Source organism: Atractosteus spatula, chromosome 2 (assembly GCF_055471065.1).
Source record: "Atractosteus spatula isolate fAtrSpa1 chromosome 2, fAtrSpa1.hap1, whole genome shotgun sequence".
Taxonomy (NCBI): domain Eukaryota; kingdom Metazoa; phylum Chordata; class Actinopteri; order Semionotiformes; family Lepisosteidae; genus Atractosteus; species Atractosteus spatula.
In genome coordinates this window covers 38,668,845-38,683,132 of record NC_142707.1, presented here as the reverse complement: position 1 = coordinate 38,683,132, position 14,288 = coordinate 38,668,845, and the positions used below count along the sequence as shown (strand labels likewise).

General features: G+C 35.8%; 2 protein-coding genes across 4 annotated transcripts; one reads left to right on the top strand and one right to left on the bottom strand.

The window, feature by feature from the left end:
* Positions 1-444: 444 nt before the first annotated feature.
* crls1 (cardiolipin synthase 1) lies at positions 445-6,347 on the top strand. Of its 3 annotated transcripts, XM_088904703.1 has the most exons (7): positions 445-1,308; positions 1,802-1,939; positions 2,315-2,444; positions 3,750-3,835; positions 4,151-4,219; positions 5,380-5,471; positions 5,859-6,347. In XM_088904703.1, exons 1-7 carry the CDS (start codon positions 628-630, stop codon positions 5,947-5,949), a joined length of 1,287 nt encoding a protein of 428 aa, XP_088760829.1. In that variant the 5' UTR covers positions 445-627; the 3' UTR covers positions 5,950-6,347. The 3 variants fall into 3 exon arrangements, with proteins under 3 accessions (XP_088760829.1, XP_088760823.1, XP_088760815.1); XM_088904697.1 differs by lacking the exon at positions 1,802-1,939 and having other exon boundaries at positions 452-1,308; XM_088904689.1 differs by lacking the exon at positions 4,151-4,219 and having other exon boundaries at positions 452-1,308.
* Positions 6,348-6,461: 114 nt separating this feature from the next.
* On the bottom strand, positions 6,462-12,825 carry LOC148839660 (leucine-rich repeat neuronal protein 4-like). Its single transcript, XM_088904709.1, has 4 exons — positions 12,195-12,825; positions 11,456-11,633; positions 10,727-10,840; positions 6,462-8,070 (listed from the first exon to the last, which is right to left on the bottom strand). Exons 1-4 carry the CDS (start codon positions 12,823-12,825, stop codon positions 7,164-7,166), a joined length of 1,830 nt encoding a protein of 609 aa, XP_088760835.1. The 3' UTR covers positions 6,462-7,163.
* Positions 12,826-14,288: the final 1,463 nt, after the last annotated feature.

Genomic DNA, 14,288 nt, shown 5'->3' with positions numbered 1-14,288 from the left:
TAAAATTCTTAAAGCGATGAAGTGCATATTTAATATTAAACGTGTGATAGATTTAAATAATGTCTCTAAAAGTTAAGCATTAATTGAACCATGTGTAGTACAATTACGCGTTCTTGCTCCTAAAATGTACATCGCTTCGCTACTCTCAAACCCCCTAAGTGTAATATACAATATGTGGATACATACTGTACGGTCTGATCTCACTGCACTAGAGATATACAGCATTTTATTTTCTGGATCAGATTAAAAGATAAAATACTTGGAAGAAAAGTAAACAAAATATAAGCGCTATCACTTAATAATCCCAGATTTCAAACTGCATTCCTATTATTTTTTATGCCTATCGAACAATTTTATGACGTTCGCAGCACTGAGCCAGGGGACAACACTAACGCGCAGCGAAGCCTCAAAGCGTACTGCTGGAACGACTGTCGTAAAGTCGTCAAAACGGAATGCGGCAAGGTGGAAAGAGAGGGTGGATGGGATTAGATCTGTTAAACGAAAATGTGAAAATTTTATTGTCGGGGCTGTAAATTGTACACATGTGGTTGCAGGGGCTTAGAGATTTTAGTGTTCGTACCATTGCATTTTAATCTATTGCAAAGCTTGGTGTAAATTGTTTTTGCGATGCTTTCGGCTTATTGTAAAAGTAACTTGATAACATGTGCAAAAGGACATGTACTTAGTCCCTTAGTGGACAGATACAGTGCTGTAGCTCTGCCTTGTGGATTGTGGAGCACGACAAACTTTATGAAAGCATCGCCGGCAACTTCGGAACAGAAAACATTCATAAAGCACACAAAGACAGAAAGGAAATGCTTCCAAAGGTTGAAAGCCCCGCTATCTTTCCGTGGACAGTCGCTAAACTTTGAAGAGTGCTTTACAGACGGGCTGCTTGTTCTCAGGTCAACTTTTAATACGGGACGTTGTGCTGTGCGTAAGGATAGTTCAGCTTCTGCTCTGCCAATTGCTGTACACCCAACACAACAAAACAGTTTTTCTTTTCAAACTCAGGGAAACACAACTATTTACGGTAGGCTGAAAGGATGTTGGGAACATAGTATGAAATATTCCCGTTTGACTTTCCTTTCTAAAAAACTTGAATCTGTCTTCCGCACAAATGCAACCTTGGGGGGCTCAGGTGTTCCTCAGTGCGGTAGGGGCTACAGCAGTACTACTTCTGGGAAGCCCCCAGGTGATGGCAATCATAGCCTGTCAAAAGAGAAGCGGAGTGGAAACAAATCCTCTCCTAACGCAGAGGAGAAGACCCCGTCTCGACCCGAAGGATTGTCTAATTTTAAAGAGCTGGTAGGTGCGGCTGGGAGTGTTAGCTGTAAAGGACAGAGGCGTCTGTAGTTTGATGAAGCAGGGAAATCAGTTATTCAACTTTGTATAAGGGGTAGGTTGCTACTCAAATACTGATCGACGGGTGACGGTCTTCATGTACACTGCTAGAGTCGGCTGGCTTACGCTACTGTATGTGCCAGTGGGCCACTGTAGCAAACTTTTGTCACTTAGACCAAGGTGGTGAAGAAACGTCGGAAGTGTTTTTACTGTAAATAACAGAAGTGGCACCACTTGGATCTGCTGCATATTGTATACATGTTAGAAACTGGCTAACATTATTGTTTTTTTCTAATGAAATTGTATATTTTTGTGTTAATATACAGTAGACCTTGCTTTTATGTTGTTAATCTTTTCATTTTGGGGCAAAAAGTGAATGAGCAGATTTTTGGCGTTTGCTTCAAAGGAAATCTATTTTAATGTTAAAGCAACACAAGTTTTTGTTTAATTTGTTTAGTATGAAAACCCATGGACGATTCCAAATTTACTGTGCATGGCAAGAATTGGATTGTCTCCAGTTCTGGGGTACCTGATTGTGGAGAAGGATTTCAATTTATCTCTCTGCCTTTTTGTTTTGGCTGGAGTGACAGACCTGGTGAGTTAAGTATTTGGAGAAGCACATATGTATTTTAGGTTTTACAGTTTTGTACTTATTAAAAAGTGGCTCCACCATTTTGCTGCACATTTGAAAATTAATTATACAAATTAGATTAGCTACACAGTAGCTACCAGTACAGCTTATGAATAAAGTTTTTTAAAAGAAGCAATGTGATTTTGCTCAATTTTAGCCAGACAGAACACTTTACACTCGACAGAACAATCACACTGAGATAAAAGGTTAAGTTACACGTGCAAAACAAATGTCACCCAAAACAGTTATTTAGTTTTTCATTTTGGTTTTATTTTTGGTCTTTATATGAAGTGTTTTTGAAGGACAGACATAACTTTGCTCAATGTGTTTTCTTCAAAGCTGGATGGCTACATTGCACGTAACTGGGCCAGTCAGAAATCTGCTTTGGGGAGTGCTCTTGACCCACTGGCAGATAAAATTCTCATCAGTGTTCTGTATATCAGCTTGACTTATGCGCATCTCATTCCAGGTAAGTAGAACAAGAATGTTGTTTGGTCAAAGAACATTAGAGTGCCATGTGTCATGAGTGAAAGCTCAGGTGTTAATAGAACCAAATTATTTCAATATGTGTTTAAGCTGTCTTTTACCATTGATAAGTGAAATAGATTAAAAAAGGGGCATCTTTGGGATCAAGTAAATTAAAGAGGTATATAGTAGTTCAAGTAGGTGGCTGCATCAGCATGCTTAGGCTGCAAAGGAACAAGTAAAGGTTTATTCCATGCTGAAAAAAGAAGAAAATAAAACACAACATTTCAGCTGTGGAGCCTTCTGATGACACCCGAGGAAGGCTCCACAGCTGAAATGTGTTTCTTTTCTTCTCTTTTCAGCATAGAATAAACTTGTTCCTAAAGAGTGTCATGGAAATATAACTATCAAGGAAGCCACAAGAGAGAGTTCTCACCTGAGTAAGGTCTTTATTTCAATATTGCAATATTGGGAGCCCTGCTGCCACTTCGCAAAGTGCAGCCAGAGACTCCCAATATTGCAATATTGAAATAAAGACCTTACTCAGGTGAGAACTCTCTCTTGTGGCTTCCTTGATAGTTATATTTCCATGACAATTTGGGGGCTCGTCCGGGATCACAAACCTGAACGCAAACGGCTGCTGAAACTCCATCCGGACCCGGACAATTTTAGCAAATTGGACGAACCTCGGAGGATAAACTGTTTATCCTTCCAGAGACGTGTCTGGAGAATTGGCAGCTGTCTGACGTCAGTAAGTGATCCTTTAAAATTAATAGTTTGAGAAGCGAGCCACAGGGATGTTCTCACGCGGGTTTGATGAGTCTGGGACTCATATAAAGAACTTATCTTAACACAGACGTGTGGTTTTTGCTCTGCGGAGTAGTTAATGTGATAAGGTTCTAAGTAAGGCACCGGTCGGTAAAAATGGGAAATTAAAATTCAGAGACAAAAATGGGACGAGCCCCCAAATGGTCATGGAAATATAACTATCAAGGAAGCCACAAGAGAGAGTTCTCACCTGAGTAAGGTCTTTATTTCAATATTGCAATATTGGGAGTCTCTGGTTGCACTTTGCGAAGTGGCAGCAGGGCTCCCAATATTGCAATATTGAAATAAAGACCTTACTCAGGTGAGAACTCTCTCTTGTGGCTTCCTTGATAGTTATATTTCCATGACAAGAGGTATATGCTTTGCAGTATGTGGTCAATTAGATGTGCATCATATTCATATTTTTTTTTACTTCTGCAGAATTAGGACAATATTGAGCTGCTAGGCTTCTTTTTCAATATTTTTCTGTGTTCTTTTTCAGCTCCACTGACTGCAATGGTTATTTCAAGAGACATTGCTTTGATTGCAGCTGTTTTTTATGTCCGATACAGAACTGTCCCACCTCCAGTAAGTAAATAAACAAATATAATTATGTACAGCAGCAGCCTGCATTATATGTAAATGCTTTGTGAGAATTCTAATACTGTTAAGATATAAAAAATAACATTGAGATGCAATTTGCTTTTAATATCTTGCTGTCAGTGGTAATCACTATTAAGATATTTATAAATATTTTGTCATTTTATTTTTGTTCTAAATTTATTTTTGCTATATTACCATTAGAAAAGACCTTGAATGCCTTTTTGTCATTTTTTACCTTGATGATTTTTTGTACTCATGCAGTGCAAGATATAAATCATTTTATTTAATTTTTCTTAACAGAGAACCATTAGTAAGTACTTCAACCCATGTTACGCTACTGCTCAGTTGAAGCCAACATTTATTAGTAAGGTAAGACTCTTTATTAACTGAGCAGAACAGTGAACCAGTGTACAGGTAGTTCTTAATTCATGCTGGGAATTAATTCTTGAAAAATGCAGCATTATTTTTAACAAAATGTTAATTAAATCTTAATTCCCCATAGAAATGTATGTACATGGGAGTAGAGGTGCCTTTCAGGACCACTCCCCGCAAGAGATTGAACTGCCAAATAAAACAGTGGCACACATTTTTACATGCAAAATGTTTATATAATTTTACAAGTATACATAATTTTAAATTAAATGTTTTTTTTCAAGTGAAACAATTCAGTTTAATGTAAAATGTGAAATGAAGAGTGTTTTTACTGGTGGGTGATTTTTAGTCTACCAGACTTTTGAATGCCATTCATTTGAATAAGTAACATTATACATATATTTTCCATATATTTTACATGTATTATAATAACATGATTTGTAATTTTTGTAAGCAATTTATTCATTTGTTTTTTAAACAAATTCTTGTTTTTCCTAAGCATGCACCTGGTATGCGCAATGTACATTTTCTCGATTGCTATAAAAATATTCTGGTTTGCTAGCCACAATTAAGCATATTAAATTGAGAACTAGTTTATTCTAAATTAAGAAATGGAATATTTTTTGGAGGCATGTTCTACGAGAAATGGAGAATGTAATTTGAGAGCTGTTTTGTCAAAAGTATAATCTAGAGGTCTCATTTTGGAGCGGTGTATGCTTTATGTCTTTGACTGTTACCATCTTTTGTGATGTTCCTGCAAATCATAATGCATTAATAGTGAACAGAGGAATGAAGGATTATTTTTTAGGTAATTTGACATCCATTATAAGTGGATTAAACTGCATAAAGTATAGTCTTTAAATATTTAAATAAAGTAGATACTGAAAAGTATATATTTTAAAATAGATTAAGCTAATTATATAAAGAATCTGTACAATAGATTATTCCACATATATTGGTCTATGTACTTTTCAGATAGCTATCTATTTCATTTAAGCTCTACTCTCCTATTACCTCACAGTCAATATGGTAAATAGGTTTTTGTTTGTATTTCTCTCACTGACATTTTTTCTTGAGTGTTTCATATTGAAATGTAATAAGACGGTGAAGGTTTGTGAGAGTCAGGAATTGTGCCATGTTTTTATGTTGCTGTGCAGGTGAACACTGCGGTCCAGCTGGCTCTAGTGGCTGCGTCTTTAGCTGCACCTGTCTTTCACTATGTGGACAGCATATTCCTTCAGGCTCTGTGGTAAGTACATGCAGTATAATGCAGGTTTGTCATACAGGAACCGTGTTTATAAATATTCTAGACCTCACTTGTTGTAAAATAAGCAGGATTCAGGGATAAAATATAGTAAGAAATAAGAAATCTGTAACAGAATTTCCAGCTGTATTTCTCATTGAGTGACTGTAGCATTTCGTAATAGGAGAAGGCTGTGGATTAAGCTGAAGAAGTCAACATTTAAGTATGATTTTAGATTTTCTTTATTTATAATAGAAAGATTCTGATCAGCATTTGTTTGATATAATTATATCAAATCACCTGGAAAAACTGAGTAACATGAATGCTATTTTGCAAAAAACAGTTTACAGCAGAGGTCCACAGAATCACCATTAATTTATTTTTATTTTTCAGGTATATTACAGGACTCACAACAACAGCATCTGCATATAGCTATTACCACTATGGTAAAAAGACTGTCCAAGTGTTAAACAATACAAAATAATTTTTGGCAAAATCACTGTACTTCAACACTAAAGCAGAATTATGTGATTCATTACAGTTTTTTTGATGATCAATGCAAATAATATCTAAACTTTGGAAATTGTACTTTTCAAGGAAAACAATTATGGAATTTCTGTGCTTTATCCGTAACTGACGGTTGATTTACACTTTACTGATTTACACCAATCACAAGGGAATTTAAATTTCGATCAGCTGAATTTGATGTGCACTTAAAATGGTAAAATTTTCAAAATTGGGGACATGTTTTATATTCAGATAAGATTCAGCCTCTCTTATGGAAGCCTCATCATAAAGACCTAAACATTTTTAAATGTTTATATCATGAGGAATCTAAAAATTTTCTGACATATTTAATTAAAAAAATAGACAATCACAAAACTTGTCTGTCTTTTCTATGTGTTGATGCAGTTACAAGGAGGATAAAGCTTAAAATACTGTTGCACACATTTAAGAATTGCTGTCAGTGGTATATCAGATGCTTTTACACTGCATGTGTTGAAATATTAAACAGGAATATAATACTCCGATTGAATTTTCCAAAACATGAACGAAAGACTTCTGAATACCAGTCATTCCACACAAATGCAAGATCTTTACATTGAACTTGGAAGAGTCATGTCCTCTAAGAGGCAGCAATGTCAAATTTGGTAATAATAATTAAACTTATTTGGTTGTTTTAGAAAATAGTTAAAGATTGTGATACCTCACTTATGCAATATGTTGATAAGTAAGTCAGTGATTCATAAGGATCAAAACACAGTGCAGTCAAGAAAAAATGTTATACACTTTGATGGTAATGAGAAAAACATAATTGATGGAAAATATATTCATGGAAAATATCACTGATTGGAACTGAATTTATAATTAACCTTATACAATAATGACTTTGTGTTGTTGTAATGACTTTCAACAATTCTTGGACATTTCCAGTTTTTCTCACTTATGTAACATGTTGATACGTTCGTCAGTGATTCATACGGATCAAAACAGTGCAGTCAAGAAAAAATGTTATACACTTTGATGGTAATGAAAAAAACATAATTGATGGAAAATATATTCATGGAAAATATCACTGATTGGAACTGAATTTATAATTAACCTTATACAATAATGACTTTGTGTTGTTGTAATGACTTTCAACAATTCTTGGACATTTCCAGTTTTTCTTTCTACCCTTGAGGCAACGTTTTCTCTCTATGTCTTGAAAGTGGTTGCTGATGCAGCCTGTTTCTCTTCAAAGTCACAGAATGCTGGATTGGAGATGGAGACTAAACTGGCAAGGAATGCCGTTTCAGCAGGAGGGGGTAGCTTTTTGCAAAGTTTACATATGCAGATAGCCTGTACAATCACAACAAGCAGTAGAAGTCCAGCTACACTGGCTAAGGCATAAACAAAAGCAATATTGTTCATGTCAGTTGTGAATGTCGTACAGTGCTCATTTGAAACACCTGCTTTGTTCTTTGCTAAAACGCAAATGTTGTATGCCTTGCCTGCCAACAGCTCATAAACGGTGAACTTTCTAAACATGGGGCTGATGCTTTTAATTGTATTAACTTTTCCTTCCTGCTTGATCTTCAGCTGGTACTCATCTACAACAGAGTAAGGTGCACACCACTGAATTTCCGCAGACTTGTGTGTAATCCTGGATACCTCTGCCATTGTTGGAGGATCGGGACGGACTGTTTCTTGTGATAAACCTGGGCATAAACAATTGTGAATTCGGGCAAGTTCTGAGCACGGCCGTTGGAGGTGCCTACATCGATCATAATTACATTCTTTCCTGCCTAAGTTAGTCTCGGGCTCAGCTTCATGTGAGTAGTCATTATAATCCAGAAAATCTTGTTTTAAAATTGGTATAGTTGTCATTTTATGAGTCGGCTTTTTTTGCGGTGGGCTTTTGATGGTGGTTCTTTTTAAATCTGAGGCTGATGAAGTGATTGTCCTTTCTGTGTGGACTGTTGATGCAGGTATATTCATTAAAATGGGGGATTGATGCGTAGTCCAGGACTTATGTTCTGTAGCATAGTGAGCTGTGGTGGGAGATGTCACTACAGTTGTTTGATGCACACTTGGAATTGAGACATTTGTTGATGCGCTGTACCTGAAAATGTACAATCCATGAGATAAACAGATGACAGCATACAAATATACATATATACACATGCAAAGAATTTTACAAAATTAAGAAGTTTTTAGTATACATTGTTTAAATGGTTACATTGTTGAAAAGGTTAAAAAATTGCACCATTGTGTTTCAGACAAATGTTCTTTTTTAACCATTTAAAAACACTTTTTCACTTGAAATAGAGCCTATTATAAAAGACTCTTTCAGAAGGTACTTGCATGTAGTTGACTCATTTAGATGATAGTGTGGTGAAAGCTGGCACACATACAGATGAAACCATGAGGAACATAAGGTGTACACAGTGTGTGCTTAGGGTGTAAACCAAATACACCAACTGATGCAGGATCGTCTGTAAAGTTGTTGTCTATGAAAAATTGTCCCACGTGGTTCGATTTATACAGTGCGTGATCATGAAATACTACTATTTCTACTAACATTTCTCACAACAAAGTTGAATATAACTACTTATGGTTGTGAGAAAAAGTTTGTGAACCCTTTGGAATTATCTGGATTTCTGCATGAATGGCTTCTAAATTGTGATCTTATCTACGTCTAAGTCATAATAATAAATAAAGCCTGTATTATTTAACAACACACACAACATTTTACATTGTCATGTCTTTATTGAACAAATAGTTTAAACAATCGTGATCATTGATGGAAAAAGTATGTAAAAGTATGTAATTGGAGTCAGGTATTCCAATCAGTGAATCAGCTGTTCCAATCAATTCAGGTGTGGGTTTGACCTGCCATGCCATTTACAAAACTCATAATTTTGGTTACCTGCTCTTCACAACAGAGTTCTGTTGAAGTGCAATATGGCCAGATCAAAAGAGATTTCAAAGGACCTCAGAAGAAGAGTTGTTGAAGCTCATAAGACTAGAACTGGGCACCGTTGCTACTTTCCCTAGGAGTGGCCGTATAATCCTCAAACAGGTGACAAAGAACCCTAAAGTGACAGCTAAGGAACTGCAGGCATCGCTTGCACTTGACAACGTCTCTGTTCATGAGTCTACCATAAGAAAAACACTGAACGAGAGTGATGTTCATGGGAGGTTACCACAGAGGAAACCACTGCTCTACAAAAAAAACATTGCTGCCTGTCTCAAGTTTGCTAAAGACCACCTGGATGTTCCACAACACTTCTGGGACAATGTTTTGTGGACAGATGAGACAAAAGTTGAACTTCTTGATAAATGTACACAGGGTTGTGTTTTGAGAAAACAAAACACTGTATAGCAACGCCAAAAGCTCATCGCAACTGTGAAGCATGGTGGAGGGAGTATAATGATGTGGGGCTGCTTTGCTGACTCAGGGCCTGGATGGCTTGCAATCATTAGGGACCAATGAATTCCAAGTTGTATCAGGAAATTCTATAGCATAATGTCAGGATGTCTGCGATCTAAAACTCAAAAGAAGTTGCGTTATGCAACGTGACGATCGACAACACAGGAGTAAATCAACAACAGAGTGGCTAAAACAGAAGAAATTCCATATTTTAGAATGGCCAAGTCAGAGCCCTGACCTCAGTCCCATTGATAAGATAAGATCACTTTATTATCCATTTACAATTTCTTCCATTAGGAATTTGTCTTTTCGCATTCCCCAGCTTGCTCTCCATGAGACACACAGACAGGGAGAGAAGCTTGGGGTCAGAGCACAGGGTCAGCCATTTACATGGTGCCCCTGGAGCTGGTGGGGTTAAGGGCCTTGCTTAGGGGCCCAACAGAGTAGGATTCCTCTGCCGGCCGCAGGATTTGAACAGGCAACCTTCCAGCCACAGATGCAGATCCTGAGCCACAGTGCTGTGGTGTGATCTGAAGCAGGTCATTCAAACAAGTGTCACGAATCGCACTCGCGCTTGCAAGCGCACTCGCATTTCCACAAGCTCTTCTCTCCCCAAACGTTCATGCACCAATCTTCTCAGCACTATTCAAACCCTCACTAGTCTTCCTTTTCTTGCTCACGATTGAGGTCTCCTCCCTGAGCTCCGTACTTGTATGTTCCCAACCCGCGTTTACTAGTGTTAGATCCCCGGCAATTCGACTCTACGCTTCACTCCGACTATGCCTTCGCCTCCCGATTTGGTACCGACCCACCCTAGATGCCTTCCCGGATTTTAGACCCTGCTTTTCTACTCGACCACGTCTTTGCATCCCATCTCTACTCCAAACCTTCCTCTCTGAAGAGCCTCGCATAGGATCCCAATCCTCCGAAGTCTGGTCCACCGTGACAGCAAGACATCCCAAAAATATACATGAACTGAAACAGTTTTGTATAGAGGAATGGGCCAAAATACCTGCTAACCGCTGCGTGGGTCTGATCAGCAGCTACAGAAAGTGTTTGGTTGAGGTTATTGCCAGTAAAGGAGGTTCCACTAGTTACTAAATATAAGGGTTCACATACTTTTTCCATCAATTACCTTGAATGTTTAAACCATTTGTTCAATAAAGTTATGGCAATGTAAAATGTTGTTTGTTAAATAAAACTTTATTATTATGACTTAGATGAAGATCAGATCACATTTTAGGAGCCATTCAGGCAGAAATCCGTATAAATTTTAAGGGTTCACAAACTTATTCTCACAACTGTAAGCTGTTTTTGTTTGTATTTAAATTATTATAGAGCTTACCTTTTCAATGTAGGATTCAGAAGGCAGAGTTTTCTTAGAGCTATACTGTCATTGCCACTTGTAGGCTCGATAATATTATTTGTAACTGATGTATTCAGTATTGATTGATCACAACTGAAAAATAGTACATTGAACATAAACAATACATTTAAATGTATTACAATCCTTTTTAATTACATATGTGCATTAGTAGGTTTGCTAACTTTAATGTTTTAATTGTAGCCAATGCACTTAACATGTATCTTATGACATCCTTGAGGCTAAGGTAATCAATCCTAGTGGTTCAGTAGTCATGTTCTTAAACCTATAAACAGGCCACATTGTAATATAAATCTGCTTATACACAACACAGTGTGCTATTTTGAATGTATACAGTATAACACTGAGTACACATATTTTATGAAACTTCTAATTGAGGTCCTAATAATCTACATTGTGTCTGAGATATTAATTGTTTTGCAAAACAACATGCTTAAATTATCTTTTAACATGGGTCACCTAATCCGGAATTGACCATAATGACATAGATTAGTTTGGCAAGACAGACGACTTAATGAACTTGCATTCTTTTAGTGTGCATTTCAGAATTTAAATATTACAAGCTATTTTTTAATAACATGTTATTAAGGCCTTTTTGTTGTATAAAACCTAACCTTTTGTATACTATTCTAGAAACAATAAGCACTTTTAAATTAAAGTTTTTTTTCTGATATGTTATCAGTATCTTACCTGAGGGATAATTCTATCGCTTTGTCATTTTGGGAATAATCTATTTTCATTGCTAAGGGTGACTCCTCAGAATGTATCATCTTTAATTTGGGCATACAGTCTTTAGGAAAATCTGAAATATTTTTATTTCTTAAGTAGAGTTGTTCTACATTCCTGAAATATATGCACCACGAATCATCTGCAAATAAAAAAAAAGTTAGTTTTAGGAATTGGAGCCTGATATCAAAGAACAGTGTCCGTCCATTGGACAAATTAAAAATGATTTAATTTACAGAAATATACAACTCCTGCTACAACTTTTAGATTATTTTAAATTTTCCCAAAACATGCAAATTAAAGAGCATTTTGATAATAGTAGCTATATCTGAAGCTATTTTGGAATATTCTGTAATAGTCAACTCTACATACATTACTCAAACAAAGAAATATATTATGCCATATGAACAGTGGATAGGTGCAGATAACTTTAATATGAATGGTCTTTGAATCTAGTTCTTGAGAGGCATTAAAAACAACAAATCCTAAGTAGGTTTAAATACTTCATTTTAGTGACTTTCAAATATTTTGAATTACTTTATACTAGAGTATGTAATGCTAAAAAGTACATAGGCATATAATTTATTTGTTTAAACAAAAATATTAATAAAATATTTTTATGGTTTATGCAATAAACCATTACAAATGCGCCCAAAATAGGTATGCAAAAAACATTTTTATTTTAAAATAAAATCCCACTTGCCTTTTACAAAAGTAATGTTGCTATCACTCATGACAAGCTCCCTGATGATTCCTGTAGAGATATTGGATCCTCCAGAGAAGTTCAAATTAAAATCATTTTGTGATAGATCAAGGTGTTTCAGAATTGGCATAGCCTCTAAGTCTCGGAGATTCATGGTGCTAATTGCATTTCGTGCAACAGATAAATATTGCAGCTTGGGCCAATCTGGTGCATGTGGAAATGCCTGTAGTCTGTTGTAGCTAAGATCTAACAATTCCAGGTTCACCACTTGTTTCAGAAAAACTTCTTTTATATCATTACCATGGAGTATCAGGTTGTGCAAGTGTGTGAGGTTTTGCAAACTGTGGTCTGTTAAGTACGAAATATTATTTCTGCTCAAGTCCAGTGTTTTTAAAGTGGGTGGTAAACAGGGTGGAATCTCTATTATGTTGTTATTTGATATGTTTAGAATTTCAATTTTAAGATCGGTTAATATCCCACAGGAGAGGTTGTATAGGTTTTTATGAGAGAGATCTATTATCAGGCTGTTGTTTTCTGTGTCCATGATATGAGAAATCTGATCATTTGTTATTTTGCTTTCAGTTTTCCAAACTATAGAGGTGGTCAAAACACATCCTAGTATCAGAAGCATTTTATTTGTTCTTTATGCGTCCTGAAATAAAACAAGTTTTGTTATTTTATTTTGCATTTTAATGCAGCAGTTTTATTAACATACAGTAAAAGTTTACAACATATCATTGTACCAAGATAGACAATAGAATCAATTTAGAACTTAAAAGTAGTTTAATACAGTTTTTGTTATCTTTATATTACTGGATATTTGTTAGGGGGAATACAACTAAGGAAGAAACCACATAAGGTTTATTATTTTTTGGGCTTTGCCAACCCTGATTTTTAAGTTTCTCAAAAAGTCACGCGTCTTCAATACAATTTAATAATTTAACATAAAAAATACACACTAAAAATAAATCACAAGGCATGTAATTAGACCTTAACTGTAGCCTCCCATTTTGTCTTTGACCACAATTTTTAAATTTTTTTAAAGGTTTTTATTACTCCTTTAGCTGCGGATTTTATTCGGTCTTTACTGTTCAACAAACAGTGTAAATCAAGTAATTCCATCTGTGTCTAGTCATCTTAAGGTAAATTGTAAATGTTGTAATTAATGGTACTCACCAGAATCCAAATGAAATCAGTATGTGTTTTTCCTTTGAAGCGACTGGTATGCTCTTACTTGTAATATTAAAAGGTTCTGACGCCACCCAAACTCCACTTTGTCTCTTAACATACCAAAAAGGAGGGGGAGGACCGAGTGTAGGGTCATGTTGCTGTTATCTAACAGCTGAAGGGAGTAAACTTATCAGTTCTTTTTCAGTAAGAAGCTGAGATCATCAACTCAGTTTTACCTAAGATATCCTTATAGAAATAAAAATGTTCATGAGCTTTGTGTAACATTAAAACTGTTTTTCACACCCACAGTCATACATACAAAACTCTTTGATATGCTAAGTACACTATGTACGTGTTTTCTTTCTGTTGTCAACGACATTCCACACATCATAACCCATGTGTGTAATGACCTTGAAAATAGAGAAAAAGAGAAGGTTGGAAACAATTCTGATTGAATAGACAAAAGTGGTACACCTGTTTCAGGTTCAGGATGTACAGAACATGTACAGTGGCTATAAGAAATATTCACCTCCCTTGGACTTTTTCACATTTTATTGTATTTCAATTCAGAATCATTATTTAATGGTAACTTCTTGTCATTGATCAATACAAAATATTCTATAATGTCAAAGTGAAAACAAATTTTTCCAGATCCTCGTAAATTAAATATAAATATAATACCAGAAATAACTGCATAATTATTCACCCCCTTTGCTATGGAACACCATATTACTATGGAAATATGTAACTGCTAACAGGGGGACAGGGGAAGATAATGACCACAAAACAATTCATACAGTATGTTGCATTTGAGAAATTTACATTTCAAAGTACATTTCAAATGTCCTGTTTCTTTTATAAAGTGATTGTCCAGATAACTATCATTTAAAAAGGCAGTGCCTATTTGCATATGATCCTTGTTAA

Excerpts from the sequence above, each read along its gene's own strand:
- crls1 (XM_088904703.1), top strand. The coding sequence starts at position 628 with ATGCTTTCGGCTTATTGTAAAAGTAACTTGATAACATGTGCAAAAGGA. Across the intron at positions 1,309-1,801 it reads TGTCTAATTTTAAAGAGCTG|TATGAAAACCCATGGACGAT; the intron begins GTAGGTGCGGCT and ends TAATTTGTTTAG. Across the intron at positions 3,836-4,150 it reads ACAGAACTGTCCCACCTCCA|AGAACCATTAGTAAGTACTT; the intron begins GTAAGTAAATAA and ends TTTTCTTAACAG.
- LOC148839660 (XM_088904709.1), bottom strand. The coding sequence starts at position 12,825 with ATGCTTCTGATACTAGGATGTGTTTTGACCACCTCTATAGTTTGGAAA. Across the intron at positions 11,634-12,194 it reads CAACATTACTTTTGTAAAAG|ATGATTCGTGGTGCATATAT; the intron begins GCAAGTGGGATT and ends TTTTATTTGCAG. Across the intron at positions 8,071-10,726 it reads CTGAATCCTACATTGAAAAG|GTACAGCGCATCAACAAATG; the intron begins GTAAGCTCTATA and ends GTACATTTTCAG.